The 15,011-nt window shown below is 42.9% G+C and overlaps 1 protein-coding gene across 3 annotated transcripts in view; it reads right to left on the bottom strand.

Moving 5' to 3' along the window:
* The window catches only part of prdm16 (PR domain containing 16), a 667,238-nt gene that overhangs the window by 59,884 nt on the left and 592,343 nt on the right, over positions 1-15,011 (bottom strand). Inside the window, exons 8-11 of one of the 3 annotated variants that reach the window (XM_048561012.2) lie at positions 10,644-10,679; positions 8,150-9,521; positions 3,201-3,224; positions 2,995-3,082 (exon numbers count right to left, since the gene is read on the bottom strand). In XM_048561012.2, the coding sequence (XP_048416969.1) occupies positions 2,995-3,082; positions 3,201-3,224; positions 8,150-9,521; positions 10,644-10,679 (1,520 nt within the window). The remainder of the gene's footprint in view (positions 1-2,994; positions 3,083-3,200; positions 3,225-8,149; positions 9,522-10,643; positions 10,680-15,011) is intronic. The other 2 variants (XM_048561011.2, XM_059638054.1) reach the window with 2 other exon arrangements.

The following is a 15,011-nucleotide window of genomic DNA, read 5'->3' as shown; positions in this document are numbered from 1 at the left end:
CAACATCACTGTCACCTGTTCTGACCCCTGGGACCAATGACCCTGCACGCCATTGGGTCTGCCAAATCACTTGCTTGGGACACCCCTCCACCTGCACCAACAGTAACAGCTGTGCCACTCACTTTCATCTCCCTTAATACCTACCTGTGTCTCATCCCAGGAGGAAAACAGTCCACAATAGGGCGGAAAGAATCAAGTGGGGCGGTGGCATGCCCAATATTTGTCTCCTTGTCCCTATGAGGACAGGACCCTGACTCTGGTCACCCTGTGTAGCCGACAACATGCATTCCAGCCCCTGGACTGGTACAGTAGGCTGCCCTCGATTTAGTTTGTCAGGATGGCATGGAGGAAGATCACCTTCCTTGACCCTGACTGCTTAAGACTGCTGACAACCATGACAAGTTTCCTGGCTTTGTGTCTGCTCTCAAACAGTAGGGTAATACAGCAGTGCTGTAAGCCTGGTACCTCTGGTTGAGAGGCAATGTGTGAAAAGGCAGCATAACACCAGGCAAGGCAGGGATGCCGTAGCATCCAGATAGGCTCAGAGTGAGTGACAGCAAAGACAGCAACTGAAAAGCCTGGCGATGCAACCTGATCCAGTCCATGGGTTGGGCAAGTGTCCTGAGGACACAGTCTCCTTGCTGCAGCATTACAATGAGAGTTGCTGAAGCATTCCTGAGATGCAGCACTGAAGTGTGTAAGTGTCGTCTTAGTGGACAGGAGATGTGTCATGAGAGTTCTTAAGGGTGGCACATGTCCAGATGCCAATGCCCATGGACATGTGACTGGTGCCCATTGGCTATGCCCTGAGATGTTGGTGCCCAGTGCCCAACATGGAGATCCTTTGCAGAAAGTGGTGAACTGATCTGCTCTGACTTTGATGTTGAGAATTTTCAGCATCCAATTTGCTTGTGGTGTCTGTTATGAATGAAAGCTACACATTAGCAAGGTGAGATTGCTGTTAATAAATTCATTAACTAGAAATAATCCCTCTCGAAAGGCAACCTGCTGATGTCCAGCGAGAATCTCAGTTCCAATTTGTCACCAAGCAATAGCAGGAAACACTGGGTCTGGTGACCAGTATCTGTATCTTAAAGGTTGGCGGGGGTGGGGGGAAGAAAGAGAGGAAAGTGGAGTGGTTTGTGGGATATTCCAGAGCTCAGGATCAAGGTATTAGAGACACTGTCTACCTCTGGTGGAAGGGAAAAAGTTAGGGATGTGCATAAAGCTACAAAGGGAGGAACCCAGAGACATTTTGTTGGGCTAGTGGAGGTTACATTGGTACGGTTGGAAAGGCCATGGGGAGATTTGCAAACCTAGGAGGACAATTCTAAAAATGAAAGCAGAAGTGCTGTGTAACCAACTGCATACTTGGACGCTGTGTTCATTCAATATGGGTGCCAGATCACATTCTCTAATGCTAGTAACTCATGCCAGACAGTTATCCCATGGGCAGCCTGCAAGAGAGATAACAAACAGGAGAATGCAGTGAGGGAGAGAAAACTCCGCTCTCTGCTTTTCCACATCTATTTCACTCCTGTCAGATTCGGATCACAATGGACGCAGCCCACAGCTGTTTACCTCTTTCCCTGGCTGCTCCTTTTCTCACAATTGCCACAGGCCTTGCGTTGTTCGCCTCTGTCCATATCTGATCATTCCCTGTGTGCACTCCATTCTAAGGCACACAAACACAGGATATTCCTGCCAGACAGGCCCCCTCTTCAGCCAGGCCCTCCACTAAAATCGAGGGAAGTTATTAAACGACAGACATGGAAGGCAGAACAATGAGCAGACTAAGTTTAGCTGTGAAACCTGGTCACTTGCTCCCCCTTTTTACAAAAGAAAATCTCCTCCGTGTTATTTATTGAAGCTGGGAAAGAAAACATATTTGCGGCGTGTTAAACTGAAAGGGGCCTTCGAAAGTGGCAGCTTAAATCAGGAGGTCTCATTGAAAGATAATCATTTCCTCAGTGCACGAAAACAGAAAGCTAAAGGCACAGAATGAGGAATTAATTTAAAGTTAGTTGCACTGCCTAGACTCTTGCATCTGTACAGGGCCTATAAAAAACCAAAAAAAAATGAAAGATCTCCAAATAATTCATCAGATAGTTGCCTATCATTTGACAAGGAGAGATTGGAGAGTCTCTGATTTTATTCCTCCACTGTGGATGAGAATTTCAAGAAGAAGAGGTTTTTAAAATTATGAAGGCTTTTAAAGAAGGAAAGCTTTTACATTTGCTTTGGGAGATAATATTGGATGATCATTCATTTAAAATGGTCATGGGGAAAATGAAACTGGAAGGAATTACTTCACGCAGCGGGTTTCTGAATTTTGGAATGGCTTTCCAAAGGGTCAAGGTAGAGACCGTGACATATCGCGTACATACAAATACCACAGACAGACATGACGTACAGACACAGACACATACAGCACATTACACAGACACTGCACAGGCATCCACTACAAACACATGCACTACACAGACACACACACATTACACGTGCACTATACTGGTGCATGCACACTAGATACTTTCAGCCAAATAAAGACAGACAATCCACATAAAGAAAAATAAAAGGCTCTGTAAAACGAACTAAATTCCTTTAAGACAGTTCTAGTAGAGTTAGCACAGACAGAAGAAGCTGAAAGGCAATTCAAAGAGACAAATTCCCTTCTTTTTCTTTATACAGCTTTTTTTTTCATTTAATATCCAGAAAAAGAAATTCTTTGTCCATACAAAATCTCTAATTACAGTAATTACAAAGATCCACTCTAGAAAGTGTTAATGTGCTCATGAAGATGACAGCTTCAGCTAAATTTCTCAACAAACACACACACACAGACACACACACACAGACACACACACATACACAGACACACACACACAGACACACACACACAGACACACACACACACAGACACACACACACACAGACACACACACAGACACACAGACACACACACACACAGACACAGAAGGTGTCTTAACATACCTGAGGGTGGAACAGAAGTGGGTTCGGGCGCGGGTACTTTTCCTTCAGTGAGTTCAGGGGATCCATCATTTTCCTTTTCTCCACCCTGCTGGACCGAGAAGTAAAGAGTTAAATCAGGGCCCAGCATTTCCCAAACCAAAAGTCCTACCTCAGACACTCAGGACCACTTTGGAACAATGTTGTCTGAAGGAAAGATGCACACTTACGCTGTGTAATGCAGGTGATTCCAGCTGAAAGAGAAAAGCAAAGGTTGGGATGAAATCCTGGCTGTGGACTCTGAGTGTATCTTGTTGGGAAGGGGGCTGCCTCCCTTCCTTTTAACCTCACAGCTTTCACCTGCAGAATGTTAAGTAGCTGAACCTTTAGCCGTATTGCTTTACTCAGTCCCATGCGGGAGCGCTGGACTTGCCATAATTTGGACAGGGAAACCCACACTTTTTGACTGTTCGTTGTTGGGAAAATGGGGAATACTGCCAGGACCATGTCTGCTGCCCTGAAGTCATCAAGATTCAAGTCCGCAGCAGCAGACAAGTAAGCCAGACCAGCCAGTATACCAGAGATAACAGGAACTGCAGATGCTGGAGAATCTGAGATAACAAGGTGTAGAGCTGGATGAACACAGCAGGGCAAGCAGCATCAGAGAAAGAAGGGTCTTCACCCAAAACGTCAGCCTTCCTGCTCCTCTGATGCTGCTTGGCCTGCTGTGTTCATCCAGCTCTACGCCTTGTTATCTCAGCCAGTATACTAGTTGACTGCATTTAATAACAATCAAATCTGCGGTCATTACTTTTCTGCTCACATCTGACAGTATTGAACACAGTTCTGTAACCAGCCGAGGCAGGATTTGCGTGTATGATCTCTGGGATACTACTAGAGTTCAGTAATTATTACACTATTCGACCACTTCCTGCACAGTAACACGGGAAAAAAAAACAATGCAAGAAGAGGCTTTCTGCAGGGCACTGGAATTCTTTCTAAGCTTACTGAGGAAAGGGTATCCCTCTTCTGAAGCAGTGTTAGACTGAATTGAAAACATTAATTCTGTTTCTCTCTCCACAGTTCCTGTGTTTCTCCAGCACTTTCTGTGTTTTGTTAAAGGATATCCTTGCTCTCCTTATCCATCAGGATCCTGTTCGGAACGTGCTTGTGAGCATCTCCCTCAGCAGCCCTTCAGTATCTCACTCATTCCACAGCTTTGTAGCCTAATGTTGGGAGGAGGACTGGGCAACTTGACAATGGAAGGAACACAGTCTTGTGTGGTCAAACATTAACTTTCCATAACGGATGACTGGATAGTGATGAGAAGATGAAACTCTGGCTGAATTCTTTTATCCATGTTCCAGGGATGCCGAAGCTGTAGTGACTCACCCTAACTAAGATCAGCTCAAACCAGGGATTGTGTTAGAACGCTTTGTGATCTGTGTGGCTCGATGGAGAATGAGTCATTAACTCATTGAAATATTCAACTGCTCCACTTCAACTTGGAGAGGCAAATCCTTATATGGTTCTCCTGTTCCATTAGTTGGGTATTTTAAATGTCGTCTAACTGTTTCCAGAAGTAAAATCAGTTTTATCATAATTCAGGAATAATGTTTTCCAGTCCAGCAATTATCAGAGCAGTTAATTAATCAATTGTTAATGTGCCTCAACTTTTCCCAGCTTAATGTAAAGTTTTACTGCATAAGGTGAATAAGGCACAAGATGAAGTCCTGGTGTTAGTGTAAACACTATTACTTTTATCTACAGCCAGCTATATTTTACAAAATGCTCGTCACACATCTCTGTTTGAATAGTCTAGTGACCTTCTAATGGATGCTGTAATTTTATCAAAATGGTATGAACAATGAATGTTGGCAGGTTGTTGGCTGCTGAAAGCCATCACAACTTGATGAGAGATATGTACATGTACCGAATAGTCCCACAAAAACAAACAGACCGCACAAACACAACAAAAACATGCATCAGGCTGAAATACAAATACCCACAGACTACCTAATGTATGCATACACCCACACACTAACATGCAAACTCCCACATACAAAGGTACAAACACTATCACCAACAGAAATACACTAAGACACATGCACACATTAATATATGCACAAAAACATTTATCCAGAAACACATGTATACATACATGTACATGCTTCTTTAAGCCTCCCAAAGCTCTTAATCCTTCCACTTAAAGCTCCTTAACCTCTTCGATTCCAGTGTCATCCTTGGCTGACTATCTTTATAACACTTTGTTTAGAAATTTAAAACATTACCTTTCACAATTTAATGTTTGGACATCTTACCCTGATGATCTGAGCAATTTGGTTTTGCCCTATTCACAATATTTAATTCTTTATTTGCTTTGCATTGTTTGCTCCTAAACTACTCCTTTCATCAACCTTTCGCACTAATGAGGAAGATCAGAAACATTGGGAACAGTTGATGTCTGGGACTACCAAATTAAGAGAAGCTCAAATTTATAACTCAGCGTTTCCACGCTTGAACAACTGTGATGCAGCAACAAATTTATAACACAATGAAGAGAAAAAAACAACATTTTTGTTGTTTGTATATTATGAGGCTCTAGTTTAAAACAAGGGCTCAGTTTTCCATAAACTAAGAGATTGAAGCATGGTCATTCCATTCCTGACCTGTCATGTCCTAGATTACTGAATCAGCCTGGAGTTAGATGGCTGTGCTTTTGTATTATTTGTTATACTAACAGATCTGAAGGTTGCAGAGGCTTATAAGGACAGGAACATCATATTTTGTAATGCACAATGCAATATTCTCACCCCTTTTAAAGGCCACAAGGTAAACTGACTATTTCTCCTGACTGTAAACTGGCAGTCAGATACCAGATCTATACAGAAGTCAGAATAAAAAATCAGCATGAAATGACTCTCTTTTGGTTTTGAAGACCATTTCTTATACATGACAAATCCTCCAGCGAAGAATGTAAAACTTTATAAACAAAGTTCGGTGAAGCTAATTTATTTTTAACCTGTTGGTAAATTATGCAAAAGTGGAAGACCATTCACTCCTCCCAGAATGTGTCTGCATCTCTGCAAGTAGAATCAGAATCTCTACAGTGTGGAAGCAGGCCATTCAAAACTACGCAAACTTTCCAAACAGCATCCTATCCACACCCACTCCTCCAGCCCTGTAATCCTGCACTTCCCCATGGCTAATGCACCTAGCCTGCATGAGATAGGTAATTTAGCATGGCGAGTACATCTAACCTGCACATGTTTGACAGTGGGAGGAAATCCATGCAGACATGGGGACAATGTGCAAAATCCATGCAGACCGAGGCTGGAATCGAACCCAGGTCCCTAGTGCTGTGAGGCAGTAGTGCTAATCGCTGAGCCACCATTTTTGACAGCAATGTGATGATGCACACAGATCAGCTAGACATCCCAAGCTGTGTCACATAATAAATGCAGGCCCTGATATCCAAGCAAGAAATCATAACAGTGCACACACACTTTGATATTCCTCATCAGTTTTCTCCTCTCTCTTCCTCTCCTGAAGGCACGTGAGTGAATCAGATGCAGGTAAGAGAGGGCTGTCCTGTCCAGTTGACCATTCTTAGGGTCTGGGCCATTGCATTGAGAGCAGACAGGCAACATCACTGGAGAATATTGCAGCCACATACAATGCTGCCCTTCTTACCATCCTACACATCTGCAAACATATCCCTGCTCAGCTCACACCTCAGCAATAGGTTTTGGAGGTGTTTGTTGGGGACTGGATGGAGGGATACTGGTGCAGTGTGGGAGTTTGGAAGAAGTGAGACCATAAGAAACAGGACCAGGGGTAGACCATTCAGCTTCTCGAGCTATTCTACAAAATCATGGCTGATCTTCCCTATGGTACAACTCTTCTTTTGTGCCAACTTATCATAGTCCTCAACTTTATCATATCTCAAAAACCTATTGACCTCCTCTTTAAATATTTGCAGCGATCTATCTTCCACAACTCTCTGGGGTAGAGGATTCCAGGCAGTTACCACCATCTAGAAAAAGAAATTCCCTTCCATCTCCATTTTAAATGAGCGGACCCTTTTTCTGTAACTATGACCCCTACATCAAACTCCCCACTCATGAAAACATCTCAGCATCTACTTTGGCAACCCTCATCAAAATAATATAATTTTTGAATAAGATCATCCTTCATTCTTCTAAATTCCAATGAGTAAAGGTCTGACCTGTTTAACCATCTTTATAAGTCACCCTTTCATCCCAATCAGCCTCGTGAATCTCCTGAACTACCTCCAATGCAAGTACATCCTTCTTAACTCCTGAAGAACCACACCCACTGAGCCAAGTGTGGCCTTATCAATGACCTCCACACCTGTAACGAGATCTACCTATTTTAAAGGCCCAATCCTCTAGCAATAAAACCAAAAATTCATTTGTACTTTTAATTACTTGCCGTAGCTGCTTGCTAACATTTAATCCTTGGTGCACAAGAACACCCATGTCCCTCTGCATTGCTCTTTTTTTCAGTCTCTCAGCATTTAAATGACAGTCTGTCTTTGAGTCTTCCTCTCAAAGTATATGACCACCCACTTTTCCACGTTAAATTTCATCTGCTGTGTTTGCCTGCTCAATGTATCTATTCCCCTTGCAGATTCCTTATGTACCCATCACAGCATGCCCTCCCACCTCCTTTTGCATCATCAGCAAACTTGGATACAGTCCACTCTTCCCCCTCTTACAGTAGGAAGTGATTGAGACCCTTGAATTGATCCTTGAGGCAATTCACTAAGTACATCCGTCCAATCTAAAAAAGACTCATGAATCTGAACTCACTGCTTTCTGTGTGTTAACTAATCCTCAATCCATGCTAATCTATTGCCCTCTGTGCTGTGAGCTCCTGACTTGTGCAAGAACCTTTCATGTGGCCGCTTACTGAATACCTTTTGGAAGTAAATGGGAATAAAATGCCTTCTGTGGGGATTGTGGGAAGGGTTGTGAGCAGCTGTGGAACTCTGTCCCAACTTCAGAAGAGGAAGGGCGAGAACTGGTGGCTACAGCATGCATTAACAATGCGAAATGATACAAAAACCTGCACAAATCATGAAATGTTCAAGCTGACACAATAGCCGATATCTTTGGAAGGAATAGTTAATGATTACTGTAGGATCTACAAATACCTGTAAATGGGGTCCATGAAGAAAGGTGATGGTTTTGCATAATGGAAGGGCTGCTGGTGCGACATCTTGGGCACTTCATCACTGATCATCATTTTGCGGTCACCAAACACATGGTTCTTTCTGGGTTCCCCAGGGCCATTCTGATTGACCCGGCTGCGGTTGCTTATGCTTAGGTCCAGAGGCTGCTCCTCCCCAGGAAGCGTAGACACCATGAGCTTGGACATTGGGTGGGGCTTCACTTCCTTCCGTTTCGTGGTGAGGTCAAAGGGTGACTCAGAGCCTGCACTCCCACTTTTCTGATGCTCCCTGGGAGACTTTGGCTCATTTTTCACTAAGAGGCTGGGATTGAGGTTTCGGTCCGTGAAAGGGTATATGGAATGTGGGATGTTTGGGAAGAGCTGGAATGGAAACATTGAGTGGTATGGAAGTGACCCCATTTTCTTCTCTTGCATTCCCATGAACCCAGTGCCAAAGTACTTCTCTGCAATTGAGGCAATAGCTTTAATGGAATCATTAGCAGCATTAGTTGGAAGATTCTGCTCATCTGGAGGAGGAAAGAAGGAATGTTGGGATGGAAGATATGTTCGCTCATTAACTTCATTGGTTGAGTTAGTGGAGACTTTATCAGTCACTTTGGCTATCTGGTTAGTCTTTTCCTTCTTTTTATCACGATCACTCTCTACATCACTGTCCAAATCAGACCCAGTGCCAGTGGTGGCATCCAGGTCAGTCCCACTTGTTGTATTCACATCTTCAAAGTCACTACCTTCCGATAAGTCACTGCTTTTTCCTTTGCTTTTTTCAGCGTAGCAATTTTCAGAACGGATGTTGGATTTTTCTTCTAAAGGGCCAACCCTGTCGTTGTATGTTGACACAAGGGAAGATGCTTGTGACACAGAGGGAGTCCCCATGGGGCTTTGGACTGTTCCATCGAAATCACGATTTAAGCAGCCTTTCAACAATGCGTTGCTGGGCAATAGAGGGGGCCTGGGATACAAGGAATGGGGGAAAAGGCCGGGGAAGCCTGGAGCAAGCGAGGGAAATGCAGCTGGTGGTGAGAAAGGCAACCCTGTTGGGTGTGGGCGCGAAGGAAAGTAGTCATTGAATCCTAGTGAAGTATGGTTAAGGGCGGATGCAGGTTTTGATTTGTCCAGCATGGCACTGGGAGTGAGCGGCAGACCTTGAGGAAACATAGAACTGGGATTGTAATGGTTCTTGCCCTCGCAGAATCTGCGGTGCTTGTTCAATGAAGAGGTCGTGCTGAACATCTGGCCACAGTCTTTACACTTTATTTGCGTTCGACAATCGGCATGCATCCGTTTGTGTCGACAAAGGTTGGAGAATTGGGTGTACGATTTGTGACAAACTTCACCTGGAATTGAATACAAAGGAGAGACGTTGTATAAATGCCTTTTGTTTTGCAACAGCATGAGCCATAAGAGAACTTAGGGAATGCCTCTATTAACTGCCGCATACCCAAACACTAGCCTGGGTAGGTGTTTCGACAGATAATACCCCTAACTAGTTCTGATAATTGAACTCTCAAAGAAAATAGCCACCATAATTCAAGATAAGCTGAAAGGTCACTCACCGTTACAGATGAACTTCAACTAAATAAAGAACACAAGTGCTGGATTTAATTTTGCTTTTTTAATCGTGCACTTTCATTCGTGTACTCATGCAGGAATGTGCACATTGTAAAGTGAGAAGGAGAAAACGAAATCTCATACTTCTTGCATTATTCTCAATAAAAGGGATAACGAAAACTGGAATGCACAGCATTATCCTGGGCATGGTCAGGTAGCACAATAAAACTCAACTGGATCATCCCAAGGGAGAGAAAGAGGTAAAAAGTAAGCGAAGGCTAATGAAAAGAATCTCCATTGTATTTATAAAGACAAGTCCCAGGACAACATCACAGAACAAGGAAGAAAACTAATGCAGTCAGCATTCCTCCTAATATGTTTGACATGTTGTTTTACAGTTTTACATACACAACACCTTTCAGTTATCAAGAGTAAAATGAATTCTATTGGATTTGATTTCTCCTGTGTGCTGTGTGGAAAGCATTGGTCCATGTGTTCATGTCAAATTCCTTTTTCTCTATTTTTCTGAAACCTGAAGTTGACTTTGAGAGGTAGAAAGTGCTTTTCTGATGTTCCCTGCCTCTCCCTACTATTAAATGCGTAAAATAGCTCACAAAGGAATCCAACAAGCTGTAAGTAATGATTAAATACAATCCTTCTATAAGTGTATAAACAAAAGCTGTGGAAGGAATATGAGGGCAGGTTCATGTTCCCAAATCAATTGTTGCTTTTTATTTTATGAAGCCAATTAAAAAAAATTACTGGCTTCCAATAACAGGGAAAGCAAAAACCAGACACGACCAGGGCTTTAAAAAGGAGGTAAACAGGAAGATACTTAGTGGTAACACTGGTTATGGTTGACAATAAACTCCTGTGCTTCAACAGCTATACAAAGAAAGGTTTCTTACCATCACTCTGTGTCCATGCTGGTCCCTGCCTCCTATCTGTCAATATCATACAGATAAATACAATTACAATATAATCAAACCAATTCTAAATCCTCTCATACTACCTTACGCTAAGCACTGTCACAGTGAGATAGCAGGCTGTTAGCACTTGCACAACAGGGACACTTTATATACTTGGGATTCCATATTCTGCCTCCCTAAATCAATTACCACTGCCATTGCCCTTCATCCAAGACACTCTAGCAATCCAGACTGTGGATCCTTGCAGGTTTGTTATTGATGGAGATACTGAATGGCTGAATACAGGATATCCCTCTGCTTGGTGGTGGGACTCCTTGCAATTTACTTCTCCCTTTTACTCGTCCTTTTACCCCTCCTTCCCTGAACAGTGACTTCAATCCTGTGAAAGACAACTGTGAGAGTGCTGCTAAGTTTAATCAATGGTCAAATTTAAAATTTAAACTTTGGCCCTTGGAATGGAGATCTAACTTTTTCAAGGCTAGAAATACCAATCGATGATGTTTAAAAACACAAGTTTATATCCCACGTCAAGGGATGATTGTGAGAATTTACTTCCCCAATCTGGAATACCACTAATTAAGGTAAAATAGTAAGTATAGAGGGACCTTCCGGAAGGTTCTTGTTGCACAGCGGTAGTGTCTCTACCTCTGATCCAGGTGGCAGGGGTTCAAGTACCATCTCTTCCCGAGGAGTAAACAAGTTGATATGGGAAAACATGTCTACATGAAAACTCATATCACAGGTTCCATGCAAGTCAGAATCAACATTTTAAAATAGCTGGTTATCATAATTACATCTGCCATTTTGCTTTAGTGTAGAATATTCTGGAATTCTACATATATTTTAGCAACACCTATTCAAATCTCCAATTACTTGGACATTTCAGTGATATTTCCTTTATGATGGCATTAATGATTTGTGTCTGTACCTTGGATATCATTGCCGTATTTCTTGTATGCCTCATCACAACTCATGACTTTTACTGGAAATGGTGCCTAATCTTATTGTTACGCATAACCTGGGGTGTCAGTTCACAGAAGCAACTAAAGTTTTTGAAGAATGAGGAGAGAAATTGAATCTATGAATTTCTAAATGAAGTGGTTGTCATATTAGTTTGTCCACTATATTATTGTATACACTTCCGATCTAGTTGACTCACTGTTTTAGTCGCATTTCTTGTATCAGCACTATTCTCCACTCTAAGTTTGATAAGTCCCCTTTTGGAATGTGTTTTTCCTTCATAACTCCAATACAAACTGGCCACCAGCCTCTCACAAATATCGCAATGTGGTTTCAAATCCCCCTGCAACAGACTTCTATTTGATTCTGCTGTCAGAGGCTGCGGTGTGTTTGTTTAAAAAAGGATGCACAATGTGAATTCTGCCCTGAATAAAGATTTTTAATTGTGCCCATTGATTCTCTTCAAATAATTTTGAAGAAAACCGAAGCACAAGTCACCTGATGGTAAACAAAGACATCCTTAGTACTGTACTCAGAGTCAACGGTAGTGATACAGCTTGTGAAATTAGATACACTGCACATGTCGTGACTACACAAACCAAATGCAGCTCAGAGTCACAATTAACACTGTACTAAAGTATCAAGTCTGAGGTCAGGCTTTTGGGAGAGTTTCAGGCCTTCAAGTAAAAGCTTGATGGCATTACAGAACAAAAGACATTTCACTGAATAATTTTAATCATGCACTTGTGAAACATAATCTTTTTCATTTTTTTTATTTTGCTAAACTTCATGTTGGACAATACTGAAGGAAAGGAATAGAAATGAAAATACTTTCCAGGAAGCATTTAGAGTTAATTGTGAAATTGCAGAGTCAGGGTAACAAGCTTAGATCAGAAAATACCAAATGTGGACATATCAGTTTCATGGGAGAAAAATTCACAAAAATATGAGAACTCAAAGCCAAGTTGTACAGATAAGTGTGCACAGTTTTCAGGAATTTTAATAATAATGATACAGCTTAACGGATGGACATTGAATTGGATTCCCCAAGACACACTTGAATGTGCCAGGGTCACTCACTGCATTACACATTCGTTGGCTCCCACAATTTACAAAACATGCATGCACTCGACTTTAAGATTCTCACCTCATGAACCATTTCCCATTAGTGACTGGCAAAAATAGCCTTATGCAGCAGCACAAAATAGGAAGCATGCTACTTGCCCAGTGATGTTAACTGGATGCAGTGTAAAATAAGTGGCCTGCACACTCTTGCTCATTTTGTAACTTCAGAAAATACATTTCACCTCCAATATGTCCTTTATCAGAAATTGAAACAATCAAATTCCTAAACCTTACATTTTTCTATATTCTTATAGACAAATATTCACTTGACAATCTCATAGGTTAGTCAACAGCATGACTGACTTTCTAGGTATGTCACCCAACTAGTTTGTGGACAGCAGGGTTAACAGGAGCAATAAGTTACAAGTACCTTGACAGCATCACACATAGTTGAAAAATATATTGCTATTCAAAGAGGTTGAAACTTTCGGGAGCTTAAGACGTTTTCAGCCTGTTACTTAGAATGAATGAATGTTTTGCAAGTGGAACTGATGCAAGCTCACATTCACTCTCATCTCAGAGTTCTACCCAGTAGTAAATCTAAATGGTGGTACCTTCATTTTCCACAAGCCCTTCAAAGCTTCAGATCCATTTTTAATATTCACCACAACTTAATTAAAACAAGACGGTGAATCCAAACAACTAAGTGACCTCTCAGCTTATCACTAGTTGTACCTTACAGCACTGACTCTCATTCTTGAAGTGATCTATCAAAGCTTTAGGTCTGTTAGGCCTCATCCTTCTAATTGTTTGTCACAAATCATATGAAAACAATTGAGTGAAATAATACAACTACAACACTACTGTGCCTGAGAAGTACATTTCACAACCAAAAAGGAAAAGAGCATTTATTTACATCATGCTTGGAGTTTCATGATTTTCGTGAAATTAGGTGAGAATTGTTGGTTGCAGTGTTCTGCAAATCTTTCGCGCTGTGTCGAATACTTAACACATAGCTGGATCATGTCACTGTAAAGGTCAAGCATGCTGAGCTTGGAGTGTATATAAGGAACATCATGGGTCAAAGCAGATGCTGCATTGTTCCTCTGACCTGGGGATGCCAAAAGGCCCCCAAAATGATAAAATGTCATAACTCTCCGTTATTAATAGAGCTTTCTCAGCTGAGTTTAGTATTAGCCAATCTGGAAGCTGGCTATATATATATGCCCATGATAATAAAATGTGAGGCTGGATGAACACAGCAGGCCCAGCAGCATCTCAGGAGCACAAAAGCTGACGTTTCGGGCCTAGACCCTTCATCAGAGAGGGGGATGGGGAGAGGGTTTTGGAATAAATGGGGAGAGAGGGGGAGGCGGACCGAAGATGGAGAGAAAAGAAGATAGGTGGAGAGGAGAGTATAGGTGGGGAGGTAAGGAGGAGATAGGTCAGTCCAGGGAAGACGGACAGGTCAAGGAGGTGGGATGAGGTTAGTAGGTAGGAGATGGAGGTGCGGCTTGGGGTGGGAGGAAGGGATGGGTGAGAGGAAGAACAGGTTAGGGAAGCAGAGACAGGTTGGGCTGGTTTTGGGATGCAGTGGGTGGAGGGGAAGAGCTGGGCTGGTTGTGTGGTGCAGTGGGGGGACGGGACGAACTGGGCCGGTTTTGGGAGGCGGTGGGCAAGGGGAGATTTTGAAGCTGGTGAAGTCCACATTGATACCATTAGGCTGCAGGGTTCCCAAGCGGAATATGAGTTGCTGTTCCTGCAACCTTCGGGTGGCATCATTGTGGCACTGCAGGAGGCCCATGATGGACATGTCATCGAAAGAATGGGAGGGGGAGTGGAAATGGTTTGCGACTGGGAGGTGCAGTTGTTGATTGCGAACCGAGCGGAGGTGTTCTGCAAACCAAGCGGAGTCTTGGGGACCGCTTTGCAGAACACCTCCGCTCGGTTCGCAATAAACAACTGCACCTCCCAGTCGCAAACCATTTCCACTCCCCCTCCCATTCTTTAGATGACATGTCCATCATGGGCCTCCTGCAGTGCCACAATGATGCCACCCGAAGGTTGCAGGAACAGCAACTCATATTCCGCTTGGGAACCCTGCAGCCCAATGTTTTTATTGTGGACTTCACCAGCTTCAAAATCTCTCCTTCCCCACCGCCTCCCAAAACCAGCCCAGTTCGTCCCCTCCCCCCACTGCACCACACAACCAGCCCAGCTCTTCCCCTCCACCCACTGCATCCCAAAACCAGCCCAACCTGTCTCTGCTTCCCTAACTTGTTCTTCCTCTCACCCATCCCTTCCTCCCACCCCAAGCTGCAC

This window comes from Stegostoma tigrinum, chromosome 28, assembly GCF_030684315.1.
Source record: "Stegostoma tigrinum isolate sSteTig4 chromosome 28, sSteTig4.hap1, whole genome shotgun sequence".
In the NCBI taxonomy this organism is placed as follows: Eukaryota; Metazoa; Chordata; class Chondrichthyes; order Orectolobiformes; family Stegostomatidae; genus Stegostoma; species Stegostoma tigrinum.
The sequence above is the reverse complement of the archived record's forward strand: the minus strand, read 5'-3'. Positions and strand labels throughout refer to the sequence as shown.